Source organism: Mangifera indica, chromosome 13 (assembly GCF_011075055.1).
Source record: "Mangifera indica cultivar Alphonso chromosome 13, CATAS_Mindica_2.1, whole genome shotgun sequence".
Taxonomy (NCBI): Eukaryota; Viridiplantae; Streptophyta; class Magnoliopsida; order Sapindales; family Anacardiaceae; genus Mangifera; species Mangifera indica.
The window spans coordinates 8046002-8062829 of record NC_058149.1 but is presented as its reverse complement, the minus strand read 5'-3'; the positions used below and the strand labels follow the sequence as shown (position 1 = coordinate 8062829).

Sequence of the window (16828 nt, the reverse complement as noted above, 5' to 3'; positions counted from 1 at the left end):
CTCACCCACAACTTTTTGTCATTCAAAGCATTGCATTCAGGTTCCAAGTGATGAAGCCATGACTCTCTTGGCCAACCAACTGTTGCAACTCCGAAGCACACAATCCGAACATTGGAATTGTTCTAACACACACCACACAGGCTGAACAAGAAAAGATAATTTTATTTAATGAAACAGATATTTCAACTCCTGATTACAATTTTTCAAGTGCTACACTTAATTATCTAAATTGCAGAGCTCCTCTACTACATTCTTCCGTCGATTGTCCTTTCCAGTGAATTAGAACTCGTGGAGTGGCTTAATCATCATGTAGCACTTCCCTAAAAGAGTGTAGCCAAGACTTCCAATTTTATTGGAAGCTCATCCTCCAATCATGGAAGTGGTTGGCCCAATTGAAACTTGTCACCAATTGCCTTTAAAGTAAAGACACATGCAAAACCATATGACACGAGATCCTTGAGGAAGTTGTAGTTTGTATGTGACAGAGCTGAGTTTGGCCATCACATGAAATGTCCATAAAAACAGGGAGAATTTGGCCACAAATTACTAGTGATTTGCATACACCCATTCACTAATATTCAAAGAGAAAAGGTAGTGTCACGAATCGACTTGTTTCTTCATGCAAGTTTGCGCACGCTCCATATTGTAGTGGAGCTATCACAGCACTTCGTAACGGTCTTCCAACTCAACAACAATGGAATCTATTTCGGTCTTGCCTTAAAGGGATTGTAAGAGTGTGGGGGTGGCCGATTGTATACAATTTGGAAGGCAGACATTTTGGTGGTGGATTGTAATGATGTATTAAAATAATTTTTGCCTAGTGAACCTAAACCTAGTAGTTTATGTCATCGGATCGTGTTCGCGTTGTATCAATTCAAGTTTTGTATAAGAGATTTTCAATTTTAATCCGATCTGAATTAAAATTCTGTCAAAATTTTTTAATCCTAACCCAACCTTTTAATATTTGAATTGACTCAATCCGACTCAAATTTATCTATTATTTTTACTTTTCAAAGTGCTTTTGTTGTTTTAATTTTTTTACCAAATTACCCTAATATATTATTAATAAAATACATAATATAACATTTTATTTTATTGGTATATGGTCAAAAAAAATTAATATTATTAATAAAATACATAATATAACATTTTATTTTATTGATATATGGTCAAAAAATTTACATACTAAGATTTTTAAAACGTGTCAATACTCTAACTGACTAAATCAAATTCTTAATAATAAAATAAAATACTTAAATAAAAAAATAATATGAGTAATTATAGTTATATAAAGATACAATTATATATAATCAGTAGGAATTTTAAATTTGTACTATAAGGGTACACCATATAATTATAATTTAAGTAAAAACTTTAAAAAACGTTTATAATCTGATTAATCTAATCAAATTATTACTACTTAAAAATAAAATAAACTATTTAAATAAAAATAAACAATAATAAAAGTAATTATAATTATATAAGGCCAAAGGACTATTTCTCACTCAAAGTATCCTCTTATCTCAACTTTTCACCCTTTAACTATGAAAATCCCAAACACCCACCTATAAAGGTTTAAGTCTGTTACTTTCAAGAGCAAAATCATGTTTTCATCTATAATATTAAAAATAAATTAAAATTTAATCTCTTTTCCTCCCAAAACCTTAAAAACTAAAAGTTTACCCCTTAGGCCAAGTTTAAAAAAATGGCATTTCTTCCCTAGGGCTTACTTTTCAATTCCCAGTGTCAAATCCGACACCATCGTCAGTGACAAAGATTCCCTGATGCATCACCATGCTCTAACAATCTCTCTCCTCTTTTTTGGAATGTCTACTAACAAAGATCTCGTTTGAAAAGATGAAGAGCTTTATTGAGAGATGAAACTCTTCATCTTCATAGACATCTTCTTTTGGGAAGATGATCGTCTTCTCAAGACAAAGGCATTTTTATCTTCGTCTTCTTAGCTTCATTCGATACCAATCGGGCATCAAATTAAGAAGAGAGAGATTTTCAAAGGGGGAGAAAGATTCGGAAGAGAAAGGCCACCGATAATGATACCAAAGTTTGAAAACTAAACCTTAGGGGGTGAATACCATTTTTTCAAAACTTGGCCCATGAGAAAAATGGTTCGTTTTTTAGGGTTTGTTGGGGGGGGGGGGGGGGGAATAAAATTTTAAAAGGTAGGGTTTCGTTAATTTTAATTGCCCATAGGTGGATAAATGAAATTTTCAAAGTTAAAGGATAAAAACTTAAGATAAGATGATACTTTGGGTGGGAAATAATCCTTTGGCCATTATATAAAGATACAATTATATGTCATTTATAAAGATTTCAACTATTGTTGTTATTGTCTTTTAACATTTCTATATTTTATCTAAAATAATATCTATCTAAAATATTTAAGTCAATTCGAGTTGTATGGGTTACTTTTGTGTAAACTCTAACATTATCCGATTTAATTTTGAATCGTGTCAGGTTAACTCAAAATAAATTTCGTGTCAAAAAATTCAACCTTAACCTGATATTTTTCATATCATTTTGTATCAGGTTAATAGGTTATATTGAAAATTATCAGCTGTAAGTGAACCCAATGGCTTCATTGTTTGGCCTAGTCTAAAGCAAAGCAATGAAGGTAGGTTTCAACACACTTATTCACAAATGCAGTTTGTCTATCAGTTTTTGTTGGTATGTGGAGTTAACACATAAGTATTGAGAAAGTAAGGTCACAATCACTTACTATTGAGTGTGGCATGCTGTGGAGTCGAACATCCTATTTGGTGTAGATTTTGGCCACCAGTTTGGCTGCATAAGGGTGCTTGAGTATAATAAAGTGCCCATATTTTAAAAACCGATCAATAACTACAAGCAATGTGTCAAAACGTTAAGACTTGGGCAACCTCTAAAGTAAATCTAATAAAACATATTCTAGGTAAAGTCGAAGGTTGTAATTGTCTTGTGGAAGAAGCCACTTGATATTTATGTTGTTGACAAGTTGCGATATATTTTATTGCACTTTTTTTCAAGCCTGTCCAAAACAAGTAATAAAAATTTCGGTTGTAAGTGTGAAGGAACTTGTAGCTGTGGCATGAAATTCTTAGAGAAATTAATAGATCCATGGAGAGTTGTTTAACAACACTAGGTGACCCTTGGGCATTGTGGGTTGATTATTTTCCAATGGTGCTGCCATGAGAGCTGTCACAAGGCTAGGAGTTGATATGAATTGTCAACCCACCTGAATTGCGCACACCCACAATAAGAAATATAGAAAAAGAAAGTTTAAACCTTTTTATTAATATTAAAAAGGAATACAAAGCTTGCTACAGGGAAGTGTTTACACTCAATTTCTGCATTGCCTTCCTGTTTTTCACAGCTTCTATTTATAGGAAAATACTAGTGGGCATCCCCCATTTTTAAGCATCATCTAATAGCACTACTAAATCATGGCTTAGGTGTTTTCCATGGAAAATTGCCATCTGTCCCTCTAAGTCCAGTTAGCCACGTTTCTTCGTGTTTGGTGCTAAAGTTTTGGCTTCATGGGTCATCTTTGTGCTTCACTTCATTTCCCCCATGTTCTTGGCTTTTCTCCACGTCCTAGAAGCCTATTTTAGGCTTGGAAGGGCTTGCTTTGGCCTCTTAGTCGCCCACAAATCCAAATACCGTAGTGTGGTCTTACTTGTCTGGGCCTAGGCTCATTTGCCTACTTATACACCCGCATTGCACGCAGTATTATCTAAGTGTACGCATGTCTATTTGGATGGCGGGCATGTCTATATGGATTGCGCACGTTGTGCATTGTCTACCTGAGAATGACACGCGTTGTGCACTGTTTACCCGAGAAGGACGCGCATTGCCTAGGCACTTGTCTTGCATGCCCACGATTTTCAGGCTTGGTCTAAATGAGATGCACGAGTGCTTGAGAGCTTCTCTGAATGCTTGTGCATGCATCCCTGTGTCATGCTTGCCCGCAGCCTGATTGCTTTGCCCGCACGTGCCCTACTTGTGTGTGCCTTATTTGAGCCTAGTGCGCACATGTTGAACCCACTATCAACAAAAGCCTTGTTTTTTAGACGTATGTTTGAATTTTGATTGCTCGCAAGGTTTTTCCACCTTTTCTCTATCTTTCGAGGCCATTCGAAAGTACCACTATGTATCCTGTACACATAGCGTCAACGTGCCTGTGCCAGCCTGTGCACAAGTGTGTGTGCCTTGGCTATTGTTTGCCGACAATAGCCAATATAGGGTCTTTGTCTAGTGGCATTAGCTAATGATAAGGTGCCCAACCATTGTGGGATGGATATGGCAAAAATCTTCTTGCCCATATATGTGGATGTCTCCCCCATTTCTTGGTAAATTTCTCGGCAAAACAAGGTGTCCACAACTTTGTTATCTATGCTCAATTTGTAAATGATATCAAACTTGAAGATTTTTTTATTTATGCAAATGAAGAATGACCTACCAAGGGTACGGTCTTCAATGTTGAATTGCTAGCTCAAATACGAGTAACTCTTTCTCATATGTGAATTAACTCAATGCTTGAGCGAAAATGGCCTTGCTGAAATAGGATATATGCCTGTTTTGTTGCAACAATATTGCTCCCACAACTTTGTTGGAAGCATGACATTTTATCAAAAATGATTTGGAGAAATTTGACATGGCTAAGGCCAGATTTATGGTTATTGCTCTCTTTAATCCCTTAGAAGTGGCTTGGGCTTCAGAGTTACACTTGAAGGAATTTTTCTTTAATAAATTCTTCAAAAGTTCTGTTATCACTTCATTACCTTGTGTGCAATTTTACTATTCTAAGAAATTTGGGCTACCATTCAACCTTGGTACGATCCATGGCTACCCTCGTCATTGAAATTATATGGCCTAAGCATTACACTCTTTGTTGCCTAAAGTTACATTTTTTTCGTATTTGCAAAAAACTTGAAACACCTTCAACATTTGACACAAATGAGACATATGAAAGACCCAATTCTTGTTATAGATCAAAATATCATTAAAGAATACAAGTAAAAACTTTTTCAAGAATGATTGTTACAAATCGTTCAAGAAAACTTGAAATGTTATTGGTGCATTATTCAAGCTACATGATATTACCAAAAACTCATAACGGCCCAAGCAGGTATAGAAAGCAGTCTGAAACACATTTTCAATGAAATACAAATTTGATGGTATCTTACCTAAGTCAATTTTAGAGAGATAGACAACTCCACTCAATTCGTACAAACTCTTATTGATAGACAACTCCATTCTATGGATCATGGCTTTGATATCAATTGTTGCAACTCTCCAACACACACAAACCAAATATTAGAATTGTTGCAACTAACAACACACAAATCAAATAAGGAAAAATAATTTTATAGAGTGAAATAGAAATTTCAGCAACTGATTATAATATTCCAAGTGTTACACCTGATTACTAAATCATTTCACAGGATGAAAAAAGAAATAAAACCCGTTTGATTATTATCAGGATACACAAACATTCTGCGGATCGTAAGATCATGACCAGGAAACTAAAAATCATGGTTTTTGTATTGTTAATCAACACAAGAACAGAAAAGAATAGACATCTCAAAACTATGATATGATCTTCATTTTAGCAAGCCTGAGACCTTATTCTTCATGTTGCAATAATATAAAGAAAAAAGACCAAATGGAAGAAAAGGAGTTATGCAGGAGCAACAAAAGTGGGAAAAAAAAAAAAAAGTGCCGCTGGTTATACATTTACCTTGTTTGGTATTATATCTGAAATGAATTTCCAAACTTAATTGAAAAATTTGACTAGTGACGCTTCATTTCTTTGAATATATTTGATACCCTCGGAGATAACCTTGGAAGGTATTTAAACAGCTGCACCATGATCACAATCAAATCAAATGGGAATTAGTTCATGTACTAAGTTATCCAATGAGAGCAGGATGATCATAAGCAATACAACAACCATTTACTACTCGAATATTATGAAATTTCATCTAAATGTCAATCAAGGTGAGTAAGAAATTAGAAAGTTGAGAATTCAAATATGAACTGTAAAAATCCGGTCCAATATGGGATGACAATTGACAAAGACAGCATACTTGATTGCAACAAAGACAGATAACGAAGCATAATGTGTTAAAGCTGAGGTATAAAAATTTTCTGGTACAGAGGTTTTCCATATACAAATCAAACTAAATTGCTATTGCAAAAACATTTTCATCATCTGGATAGCTATATATTTTAGTTGAATGCTCATTTCCAAATTGATTAGGCAAGCAAAGGGAGGGGCTTTGAATGTGATGACAGTGTTGAACTCTACAAGGAGATTTGTATTTAAGTCTCTTGTACAAAAGTTTTTATTTGAATATGCGCAAGGATATCCCCGCAACCCCAAAATTTACTGAATCTCCAGCATCTAAGAACACAAATAAATGCAGGCTATAGTAATACAACTGTAATCGAAAAACAATAAAACTATGCGTACACAATTTGGGCCCATAGTTAATATGTTATTATGTGATTAGATAATTTTGAATTAGAAATAAAGTCACACCCAATCACATGATTACATATCATCTGTGTAATTAAATTGTGTTCTAAAAGTGTGTACACAAAGCATTGCTCATCAAAAAAAGAGCTCCAACATGAATCAAAGGCAGAGAATAAAATGGAAATTAGTAGAGGGTATAACATGACAATCTGTCATGGCAAGCAATAAGAAAAGAGAAAATATGACATGTCCAACGAATTGGAATGGCACATACCCAAAGCTTCACACATGCATCGATGGTAACTGGAACCACACAAATAAAAATGGTTATGGCAGACTGATCAACTTCAAGACCATAATGATCAACAATAATCTCCGAAACAGTCTGCCAACCAGACTCCGAATGATATCTGCAAGTATACAACCTGTTATGTTCTTTTTCAAAAGCCTGGGATGAAATATTTCAGTTATGTTCGCTATAACAGTAAACATAAAGACTATTCCACAGGTGGCATCAACTGAAGACACATCAGTGTAAGTCAACTAGCAATAAGCAAATATAGTAACATTAATTAACAGTAAGAATATGCTAATAAGTAGATTACAAAAAAGGCGATGGAAAAATTACCCTAAAAACATGTCTGTGATAAGAATAATTAAAAATGCCTTCCCAGTATCTGAAATATTGTTTATTATTTTATAACCTGTAAATTTCAGCAAAGCTACCTGCAAAGTTGGGAAAGAAACAGAAGATAAATTGCATTAAAGAAAGAACATTACTCTTTGAGTGAGTTCAAAGTACTGATGATTTCCTAAATGTGCTTATGCAAAAGCAAGTGTAGATGTTCTTCGGTACTACAAGAAGTGCTTAATCAGAAGGAGACATACATGTTATCTAACACAATAAGGCAATGTCCATTCAGCAGCTAATTTAAGATAATTGAAGTCCATAATGTTTGATGATTGTTCTAAGTAATTTTCATTACACAAGATGGTTTCACATTTATAGTCAATAAACATGCGGGAATGTAGAATTTTGTTGCTCCCCATCATTACTAACATCAAGAAATATGGCCCAGTAAGAAGCCTCTGAAATTGGGAAACATCTGAAAGTGCTGTTTCCTTTTTTAAACCTGATGATGGTGAACAGATTGATTCTCATGTGTTCTTACAAGCTCAATCATAGGACTTAAAAGTCATCCATTATGCTAAACTAATTTATACCCAACAGTTGATGCTATTTGGGAAGGATCCAAACAACAGTATAAAGTTCCCCAACAAGCCACCTCAACACCACACCAAAATTTAGACAAACAAGAATGCAGATAAAAACTATGTGAAACAATGTTAATTCAAACTTAGAACCTTTGATTTCATTTTTTCTTAATAAGAAACAAGAAAATTGATTATATAAAAGGGATTGTGATTTACAATTTTCATATAATTTACAAATCTACCAGAAAATAACAAAAGAATGACATAAGTTTGTTCTGATACTGTGCTACGTAACCACTTCAAATAAAAGTTTAATCTAAAAGGTAAGGTTACACGGAAATACAAAGCTCTCCAAACCACCTTATACTCCCCTTATATCACTAAGTAATCCTGTAAATTGTTACTATTTTCCTAGGAATTAGTTCATATTATCGTATAGTTTGTACATAATATTTTTTCTGCCACAATACCAGATGCTAAATTATATCTCTACTCACAGTAATACCTCAGAGATTAATCACTATGTAGAAAGTGGTAAGCCAGTAGTAAGTGTGTTTCACAAGATAAAAGATTCACCAAACTAGGCCAGGTGCATGCAACGATGGCAACAAAAATAAAAATACTAGTGACCTATGATTCATCATGATCTCCCACAATGATAAGAAAAAAAGCCTATATGAAAAATACAATGTATTAGAGACATGTAATGGTAACTCACTTTACTCTGATTGAAGTATAAAAGAATGAATAATGAGACCCCAAATACCATATCTGACAATATATTGGCAAAAGCTCTACGGTTCTCTAACCTCCGTTCATCTCGTAACTCTAACCTGTTGAAGCATGTAACAAAGAAAGAAAAGTACTGACAAGTTTATGTACATAAGAAAAATATGGATAAAGAATCCATACAAATCTAGGACAGTTTGTATGTTAGCTTACAAGACTTTACTAATGAAAAAAATTACATCTTAGTTTGAGTGAAGAAGAGGGTCAAGGCAAGGAATTAGAAAAGAGAAAGAATCTACCACACCAGTTTGAGGTTCTTAATTGGTGGACTATTCACATATAGGAAAACATTGCTAACCAGAGCATGCAAGTTGCACAATTTTCATGAAAATCGGTTATGGCTTTCAATAGCTAGGAATAAGGTAGATCTCTTTAACAATATATCCCTTTGTTCCAAGCAAAAATTATGAGGATCAATTTCTAATGTATGACAAGTCTGGTAAGGTCAAAATCACACATCCAAATCAACTAAGTGCTATAACAAAATTATAGAATTTTATTAGTTTAAGTTTTCCACTTTACGATAAGCTTTTAACTTTCTTTATCCTTTAGTACTTCCTGGTAGCTAACATCAATTTTCTTTTTGTCATAACAACCGTATTCAGAGGAAAGGAAATGAGATTGTCTAAGCTACATGCTACGAAAAACAGTGTGAAAAGGAGTATTAACTTACGCTTTATGTCTTAACTCCCACCAAACCTCTTCATCAGAAAGTGGAGGAGACTTGCCAATCTCAACCTCAAGCCGGAATCGTGCTTTCTGAACATTTAATTCCTTGACCATTTCGAGCTTTTGATGTCTTTTCACATCAAGCATTTGAGCTGCAAACGGTACAGTCTTCACATATCTGTTGATAACACAATGGTTTTAGTTGGAAAGTCAGAGAAATACTCATCAACATTAGTAGACACAACAAATCACCTCTTAATTTTTTAATAAATCAAACACAATTACACCCCGAAAAAGGCATCTATATTATATTCCCACGATAAAAGCACCTTCAATTAATTTTGTTCTAATTTTTATAGAATAATTAAGAAATCCTTTATTTATTTTTAAAGTCATGTTCTTTAACACTTAAAATATTTCATATTGTTTGGAAGTTAAAAGAAAAATAAAAAATATCTCACTAAATCGGTGCTCAAAAGTAAATTATGAGCTATATAAGAAAATATGTGTTTAGGGTTGAAGTAATTATGCTGCATGGGTCTTAAATTTGGAATGCATCTTTTTGTCACTAGAAAAGTGTTTTACTAGTGGTATTAGTACTATTAAACTATATATTATATGATAGAAGTTGAATGATAAATTAATCTTATAATTATGTAAGAATAATCCCAGATTATATACAATTAATAATATAACATAGAATGGAGACTAGGAACTAACTTGATTGATTTTCATATTGAAAATTAGGAAACAAAATAAAGGAATCTAAACTGAATAATTAAATTGGCTCTGACAAATTATTAACAATCTACGGTTTCCCAAATAAGAGAAAAAATTGTATTCTCGACATTCCATTCAAGTTGTAAAATATCTTTCATTCCAAGCTCGCTCATTAACTTTTGACAAACTACACTAGGCAGCCTTTTTGTGAAAACATATGCAACTTGACCACCTGTAGACACAAAAGGTGTACATAGTAGGCCACTTCCAACTTTTTCTTTATAAAATGTCTATCAACTTCAATATGCTTTGTCTTGTCGTCTTGTATAAGATTATGAGTGATGTTAATAGTGGATTTATTCTCACAACAAAGCTTCATTGGACCTTTCCATTTAATTTGCAAATCACCCAAGATTATTCTAAACCATAATGGCTCAAAGATTCCCAATGCAATTGATCTGAACTCTAGTTCTACACTTTATTGAGCCCCAACCGTTTGTTTTTTACTACATGTCATGAGATTTCCTCCCAAAAAAGTACAGTACCTATAGGTTGATCTCCTATCAATAAAGGATTTTGCATATTTTGTATCATTATAGGCTTCAAGGGACAATTCCTCTCTCCCTGAATAAAATTCCTCTGTTTGGTAATGCTTTTAGATACTTTAAAATTTAGTTAACTGTCTTAAGATCTCCTTTTAAAATTTACTTTAAAAGGAGAGAGAGGAGGTGGTGTGGATGGAAAAGAGGAAAATCCAAATTAGGTTTCCTAATCCTCAGTCTCAAATATCTCAACTTCTTAATTTTCCAAAGATATTGTTTCCCATTCTTTGCTAACATATAAACTAAAGAGCAAACTTATTTTTATTAGTCTCTTATATAAAAATATATTCATCATTGACCTTTTATAGAGAAATTCAAAAGACTAAAAAGAGATAAAAATAAGAAAAACAACATTATAGGAAGCCAATAATTATGTACAACTATACATTTCAGTTTCCTAAAAATACAAGAGTTGACTAGATTATATTTAAAAATAAAATAAAGGAAAATTGATCAGTTCATCATTCAGTATCATTGATGGTTGAACCTTCCTGATTATCCGAAATCTTCCTTATTTTCTACATTGATAGTTGAATCTTTCTGATTTTACACACTCCCCATCAAGCTAATCTGAAAATATCTTCCATAGCTAACTTACTTATCAGTTTGTCAAATTGTCTTTTATGTAGTCTCTTTGTGAGTATATCAGCGATTTAATCACTAGTTGAGATGTAGGGCATACATTTCAGCTTGTTATCAAGTTTTTCCTTGATGAAGTGTTAACTTACACATGCTTTGTCTGTCATGAGGCACTGGGTTGTAGGTAATTGATATGGCAACTTTATTGTCACAATACATTTTCATAAGAGTAGTCACATACCTTTAATTCTTCCAGTAACCTTCTGATCCACATCACCGCACAAATTCCATAAGCAATTGATCTAAACTCAGTTTCAACACTATTTCTAACTACGACACTCTGTATTTTGCTTTGCTAAGTAACAAGGTTTCCTCCAACAAAAGCACAATAACCTGAAGTTGATCTCTTGTCTACAATGTTGTCTGCCCAATCAACATCTATATAGACTTCAATCTGTAGATGCCTATGTTTTTTGAATAGCAACCCTCTTCTAGGAGTCCATTTCAAGTATTTCAATATCCAAAGTGCTCAAAACTTGGTGAATGTGTGAACTAACTCACCATGCTCATAGCGAAGGCAATGTTGGGGTGCATATGTGACAAGTAAATTAGTCTTCTAACAACACACTGATATTTTTTCTTATAAACTATTTCTTTAGCTTTGGCTAGTTGTAACTTGAGATTAGCTTCAATTGGTGTTTCAACTGCTTTACATCTTGGTAAACCTGTCTCACCAAGTAAATCAAGGACGTATTTTCGCTGACATACAAAAATACCTTTCTTAGACTTAACAAACTCCATCCCAAGGAAGTACTTCAGCCTACCCAAGTCCTTGATTTCGAAGTCACCAACATGATTTTTCTTTAATTTTTCCAATTCAATCTCATCATTGCTAGTTAGGATTATATCATCCGCATAAACAATCAAGATAGCAATTTTTCCTTCACTAAGATGTTTGTAGAACATATTATAAAAAAGTATACATTGCTGTCTTTTTATAAAGAAATACAAGAGACTAAAAAGAGGAAAAACAATATTATAGGAAGCTAATAACTATGTACAACTATATATATTCAGTTTTCTAAAAGTACAAGAGCTGACTAGGTTATTTTTAGAAACAGAATAAAAGAAAATTGATCAGTTAGTGATTTAGTATCATTGATATTTGAATCTTCTTGATTTTCCACATTGATAGCTAAATATTCCAATTTTCCTGTATCTTCCTGATTTTCCACATATCTTGTAAATATTAAATTGTGCAATATTCTAGGAGTTAAAGCAGTCCCCTAAGTTAGAGATCTTCTTCTCCATAAGAAGCTAATTCTCATGTAATTTGTGTGGTGAAATAGAATTTCTTTGTTATCTTTGTCACATAGTTTATACACACACACACACATGTTTTTCCTATAAGATACACTAAGCATAACTCTGGAATAGCATTTTAATTAGATGAATAATATAATCAAGTAAGGATCTAATCATGCGCTGCAAAATTTCTATGAATTAAAAATTCTTAGAATTTCAAACCATTCAGATTAATAGAAAAGGAACTAGAGGACACAAGATGAAAGAGTCACCCAAACAAAGATCTAGTAGCAAACATTCATCAAAAGGGTGGCTGAACTCATCAAATTTTGCTACAAAACTGCAACACTGCCAACTAAGCTTCCAAAATCTATATTAACCAAGAAAATTGCTATGTTATTACTCTCTAATACATGTAAAGCATCAGTTCATTAATTATTGTCCTTCTAACCATTGTTTTGAACCCATCCATATCCTTTTGGAGCTATGAATTAAACACATTACTAAAACCAATATATTGCAGCACTTAAGCTCAGATGCATCTCAACAGGTTCAAGTCCAGTAGATAGATGGTACACAGAAACGATATCTGAAAAACCATCAAAAACAGTTTTAAGGATGCTTTGGAACTCATTCCCTCTCTTATCTTCTAACAAAAGAATTGTAAGGGTTGCTGGGAAAGAAAGAATAATCTATGGGACTGCAAGAATCAACTTTTGTTATTTATGACAGGTATTCCACTAAGTTGTTTCATGTTTAGAGATATTTAAAGGGAAATAAAAAACACTGTTTGACAGTTGAAGGGTTAAACTTATTCAGTTAATTTCTTAAATTATCACTGGCATCGACTGAAAATTTGTTATTAAAATAAAAAGATAAATAGACAGAACCATTCAACGATCTTTAGCAGTGAAAAGGAATTATCATTTAAAATATTGTTCCACACAAACTAATAATACACAGAAATCAGGTAAAATAATAGTTCTTATATTTTGTTAGCACATGATTGTCGAAAAGTCACTTGAACTGTGAATATAGTGTTCAATGATTACCTGTCTAAAAAAGGCATGAGAACATAGTCATGAACCACAAAGTCCAGGGCCCATGGAATAATTATCAGTACTGCCAAAAATTTAGCCTGAAACAGCAGGAACAAATATGGCTAAGGTGTAGTCATAATAAGTTGAAAACTCTAAAGATTAACAACAAAAGCAATATGCAAATACATTAATAAAACAACAAGAAGAATGCGGAGATATTCAAATAGTTCAAAGTCACAATCATGAAATGCAATATTTTTCACATTTTATTCTAACTCAAAAGTTAAGCATAATATGAATGCGAATATTCAAGTTCGCGGGTCATAGAAAGTTCAAATAAAATGTAACTCTTAACAGTTAGGCTATAAAGGTTATCTATTCCATTATGCATTTATAAGATTTTACTCCAACAGTCTCTTAAAAAACCAACTAATTCATGAAATCCAATTAAAGTTTTCCTCCTCATGCCAAATCATTGTTTTAAAAGGTAATTGGCTCTTTCTTATCCTCAAGGCTTTCAACAACAAGACAAACCATACATATTTTAATCATTTTGATAAGAAACTATAGATTTGTACAAACATACATAACTATTAAACACACAATAAATGTTCTTTTCCTTGTTGATTCTGGACCACAAGAAGAAACACAATGTGAAACAAATCACGGAGGTTAATTAATTTTAAATGATAATGGATCAGTTGAATCTGTTCATAAACACAACCAATTACTGATTAATTGCTGTACTAGATTTACTCGGACCATGATGCCAATGCTAGAATATAACCATTCAACAACCACAAGCAGATACAGAAATTTGTCTAGGCCGACTTGAATTTGCAAAACTATATCACAATTACTCATAAACACTTACTGAATTCAAGGAGGCGTATCGAAAAACGCGGTCCTCATACGAAATATCATCATCTTCTTTCCCAAAAACCAAGTCCCTCACAGACTCAACCAACCCCCTTTCAGGAAACAACTCAGTGGGATCTGAATGCGCTTCGTCCTTCCTTTCCCAAACCCCATTATCCAAATCTTGATTCCAAGAATTGTCAGCACCATTTCCTTGATCATCCACAATCCAATCCTCCCACCTCCTACTCTCTTCATTTCTCATATCTTCTTGTGCTTCCCTCAACTCGATTATCGCCTCTGCCCGCTTCTTCCATGCTTCAAACTTCTCACTCTCAGATAAGTCCTCCTCATTAGAAACTTCAGACTCCTCTTCAAATATATCATTATCTTTCAAACCAAGCCAATTTCCATCATCATCAAAAAAGAACCTTTGCCACCAAGTTCTATTTCTTTTCGAATGGTTGTTATTGTTTTTAGAATTTGGGATAAACCCACAAAACCTTTGTTTCTTCCCACTCAATTGAAGAGAAAAACTGGAGGAATTGTGCAAACAAAGAGAGTTTCTATAATGTTTTGAGTTAATAAAGATAAAGTTTTGACATAAGACCAATGAAGTGCTCATTAAGAACATGTAAATAACAACCCCACATTTTTCAAGCCCTCAGAAGGTCAGTTGCTGATACAGTAAGCAGATAAAATGAAACCAACATTCTTGAAGAAAAGTCGGTTAAAAAATAAAGAAGTTGTTCGGATAAACCACAAACTTAAGGCAAGATCAGAAACATGCAAAAGCTTGAAAAAGCAACAAAAGCAGGACCGTAGCTGGAGTTTAAAGCTAAGCTAGAAGGAACGTGTTTGGACTGTAACTAGGAATCCAAGAGAGAAGTAGATAACCATTCGGGGAGATTCTTTTATTTAATTTTTTCCAGAGCTTTTGCGTCGATCGCTATTTATATCAAAATAACTGGGTTTATTTAAAGGCCAAGGCTTTTATCCCCCCCCCCCCCCCCCCCCCCCATTTTCTTAAGTTTAGACAGTTTAATTTTGAAAGACACTTTTATCTATTCATTAACAATTAAAATTAACCAAATTTAAGTTTTATCTTTTTTTTATCTTGAACTCTAAAAAATGATAATTTTTCTTTAACTTAAGTTTTAAAAAATAAATTTTCCTCTTTAGAGTTTACATTTCAATCTCCAACGACCTTTCCTTGTGGACATTTTCTTTCTTTTCAACAGTCTTTGTCCCCTTATCTCTCCCTCTAATCAATATCTATTCAAGTTGGAAAGATAAAACTCTTTATCTTCCCAAAAGAAGATGAGGAAGACGTTTGTCTTCCTGACTTGGATCAATGCCGACTAGAGAGAGACTGTAAAAAACAGAGGAAACGTTGGCAAAAAGAGACTATTGGCAATGGTGTCGAAGATTAAAAAGTAAACCCTAGGGGAAAAATATTGTTTTTGAAAACTTGAACTAGAGGAAATGGTTACTTTTTAGAATTTATGGGAGAAAAGGAGATAATGACAATTTTGCTCTTAAAATTGACAAACTTAATAATTCATGGGTGGGTAAGAAGGTTTTTCAAAATTATACGGTAACTTGGGAAAACATTAATCTTTGGGTGGAAATAAGTCCTATAACCTTATTTATACACCCATTTGGGTATTGCCATGATCCTAGTTAGTAAATACGATTATACTAGTATGTCAAGAAGTATAAGCAATTAATATAAGGCAAAAAAACTTAATTCCATCTAAGGTTTAATCTATTTTCAAACTTCAATTCGTAAGATTTTAAAAATCCAAATACTCACTTGTTAACTAATTTTTGTTAAAATTCTCTATTAATTATAAGAGTAAAATCATTATTTTTATCAATAATATTAAAATAAATAAAATTACATCTCATTTCCCTATTTAATTTAAAAAACTAACAATTTCTCTTACTCAAAAGTTTGAAAAGTTACATTTTCCCCCCATTAGGGTTTACTTTTCTTTCTCCCATTTTTCAGCTACCTTCTTCATCTTCAACCGAAGGCCTATGCCTAGGCTCACTCTTTCCTAGTGATCTCTCTCCCAGCCCTATCATCCATAAAAAACCAATAACTAATCAGACGAATCATTTGTCGAAAATACAAAAAAGGAATCATTTATTGATGTTTCATGAAGATGGTTAGCATTCTGGTTGTCTTCTTGTCGGCTCACGATAATAAATTGAAGACAAAAAGTCATTATGCACGAAGACAAATAAACTCTCTATCTTTGTGCAAGAAGAAGCCACACCCGAGGGTATTGCAATTAAAGAGAGAACGCATCGGGAGAGAGAGCTAATAGGCTAAAGAAGGCAATTAGAATGATTCCGATGTTAAAAAATGTTGTGTTTTGAAAAATAAGCCCTATGGGGGAAATGCAATTTTTCAAACTTTTGGATGAGAGGAGTTTTTTTGGCTAAGAAGGGAAAATGATATATAATTTTATTTTATTTATTTTAATATTATTGGTTAAATTATAGTTTTACCTTTACAACTAATAAATAATTTTAATAGAAGTTAGATGACAAGTAGGTATTTA

At 33.1% G+C, this 16828-nt stretch overlaps 1 protein-coding gene across 4 annotated transcripts; it reads right to left on the bottom strand.

Annotated features, from left to right (window-relative positions):
• Nucleotides 1–4994: 4994 nt before the first annotated feature.
• Nucleotides 4995–15196, bottom strand: LOC123195023 (chloroplast envelope membrane protein-like). 4 transcript variants are annotated; one of them, XR_006497365.1, is made up of 8 exons: nt 14272–15196; nt 13410–13495; nt 9156–9329; nt 8412–8526; nt 7107–7204; nt 6753–6888; nt 5738–5859; nt 4995–5290 (listed from the first exon to the last, which is right to left on the bottom strand). XR_006497365.1 is itself a non-coding variant. In XM_044608576.1 (7 exons), exons 1-7 carry the CDS (start codon nt 14887–14889, stop codon nt 5791–5793), a joined length of 1296 nt encoding a protein of 431 aa, XP_044464511.1. In that variant the 5' UTR covers nt 14890–15196; the 3' UTR covers nt 5349–5790. The 4 variants fall into 4 exon arrangements, 2 of the variants coding, with proteins under 2 accessions (XP_044464511.1, XP_044464512.1); XR_006497366.1 differs by lacking the exon at nt 4995–5290 and adding an exon at nt 5349–5627; XM_044608576.1 differs by lacking the exon at nt 4995–5290 and having other exon boundaries at nt 5349–5859.
• Between the last annotated feature and the right edge of the window lie 1632 nt (nt 15197–16828).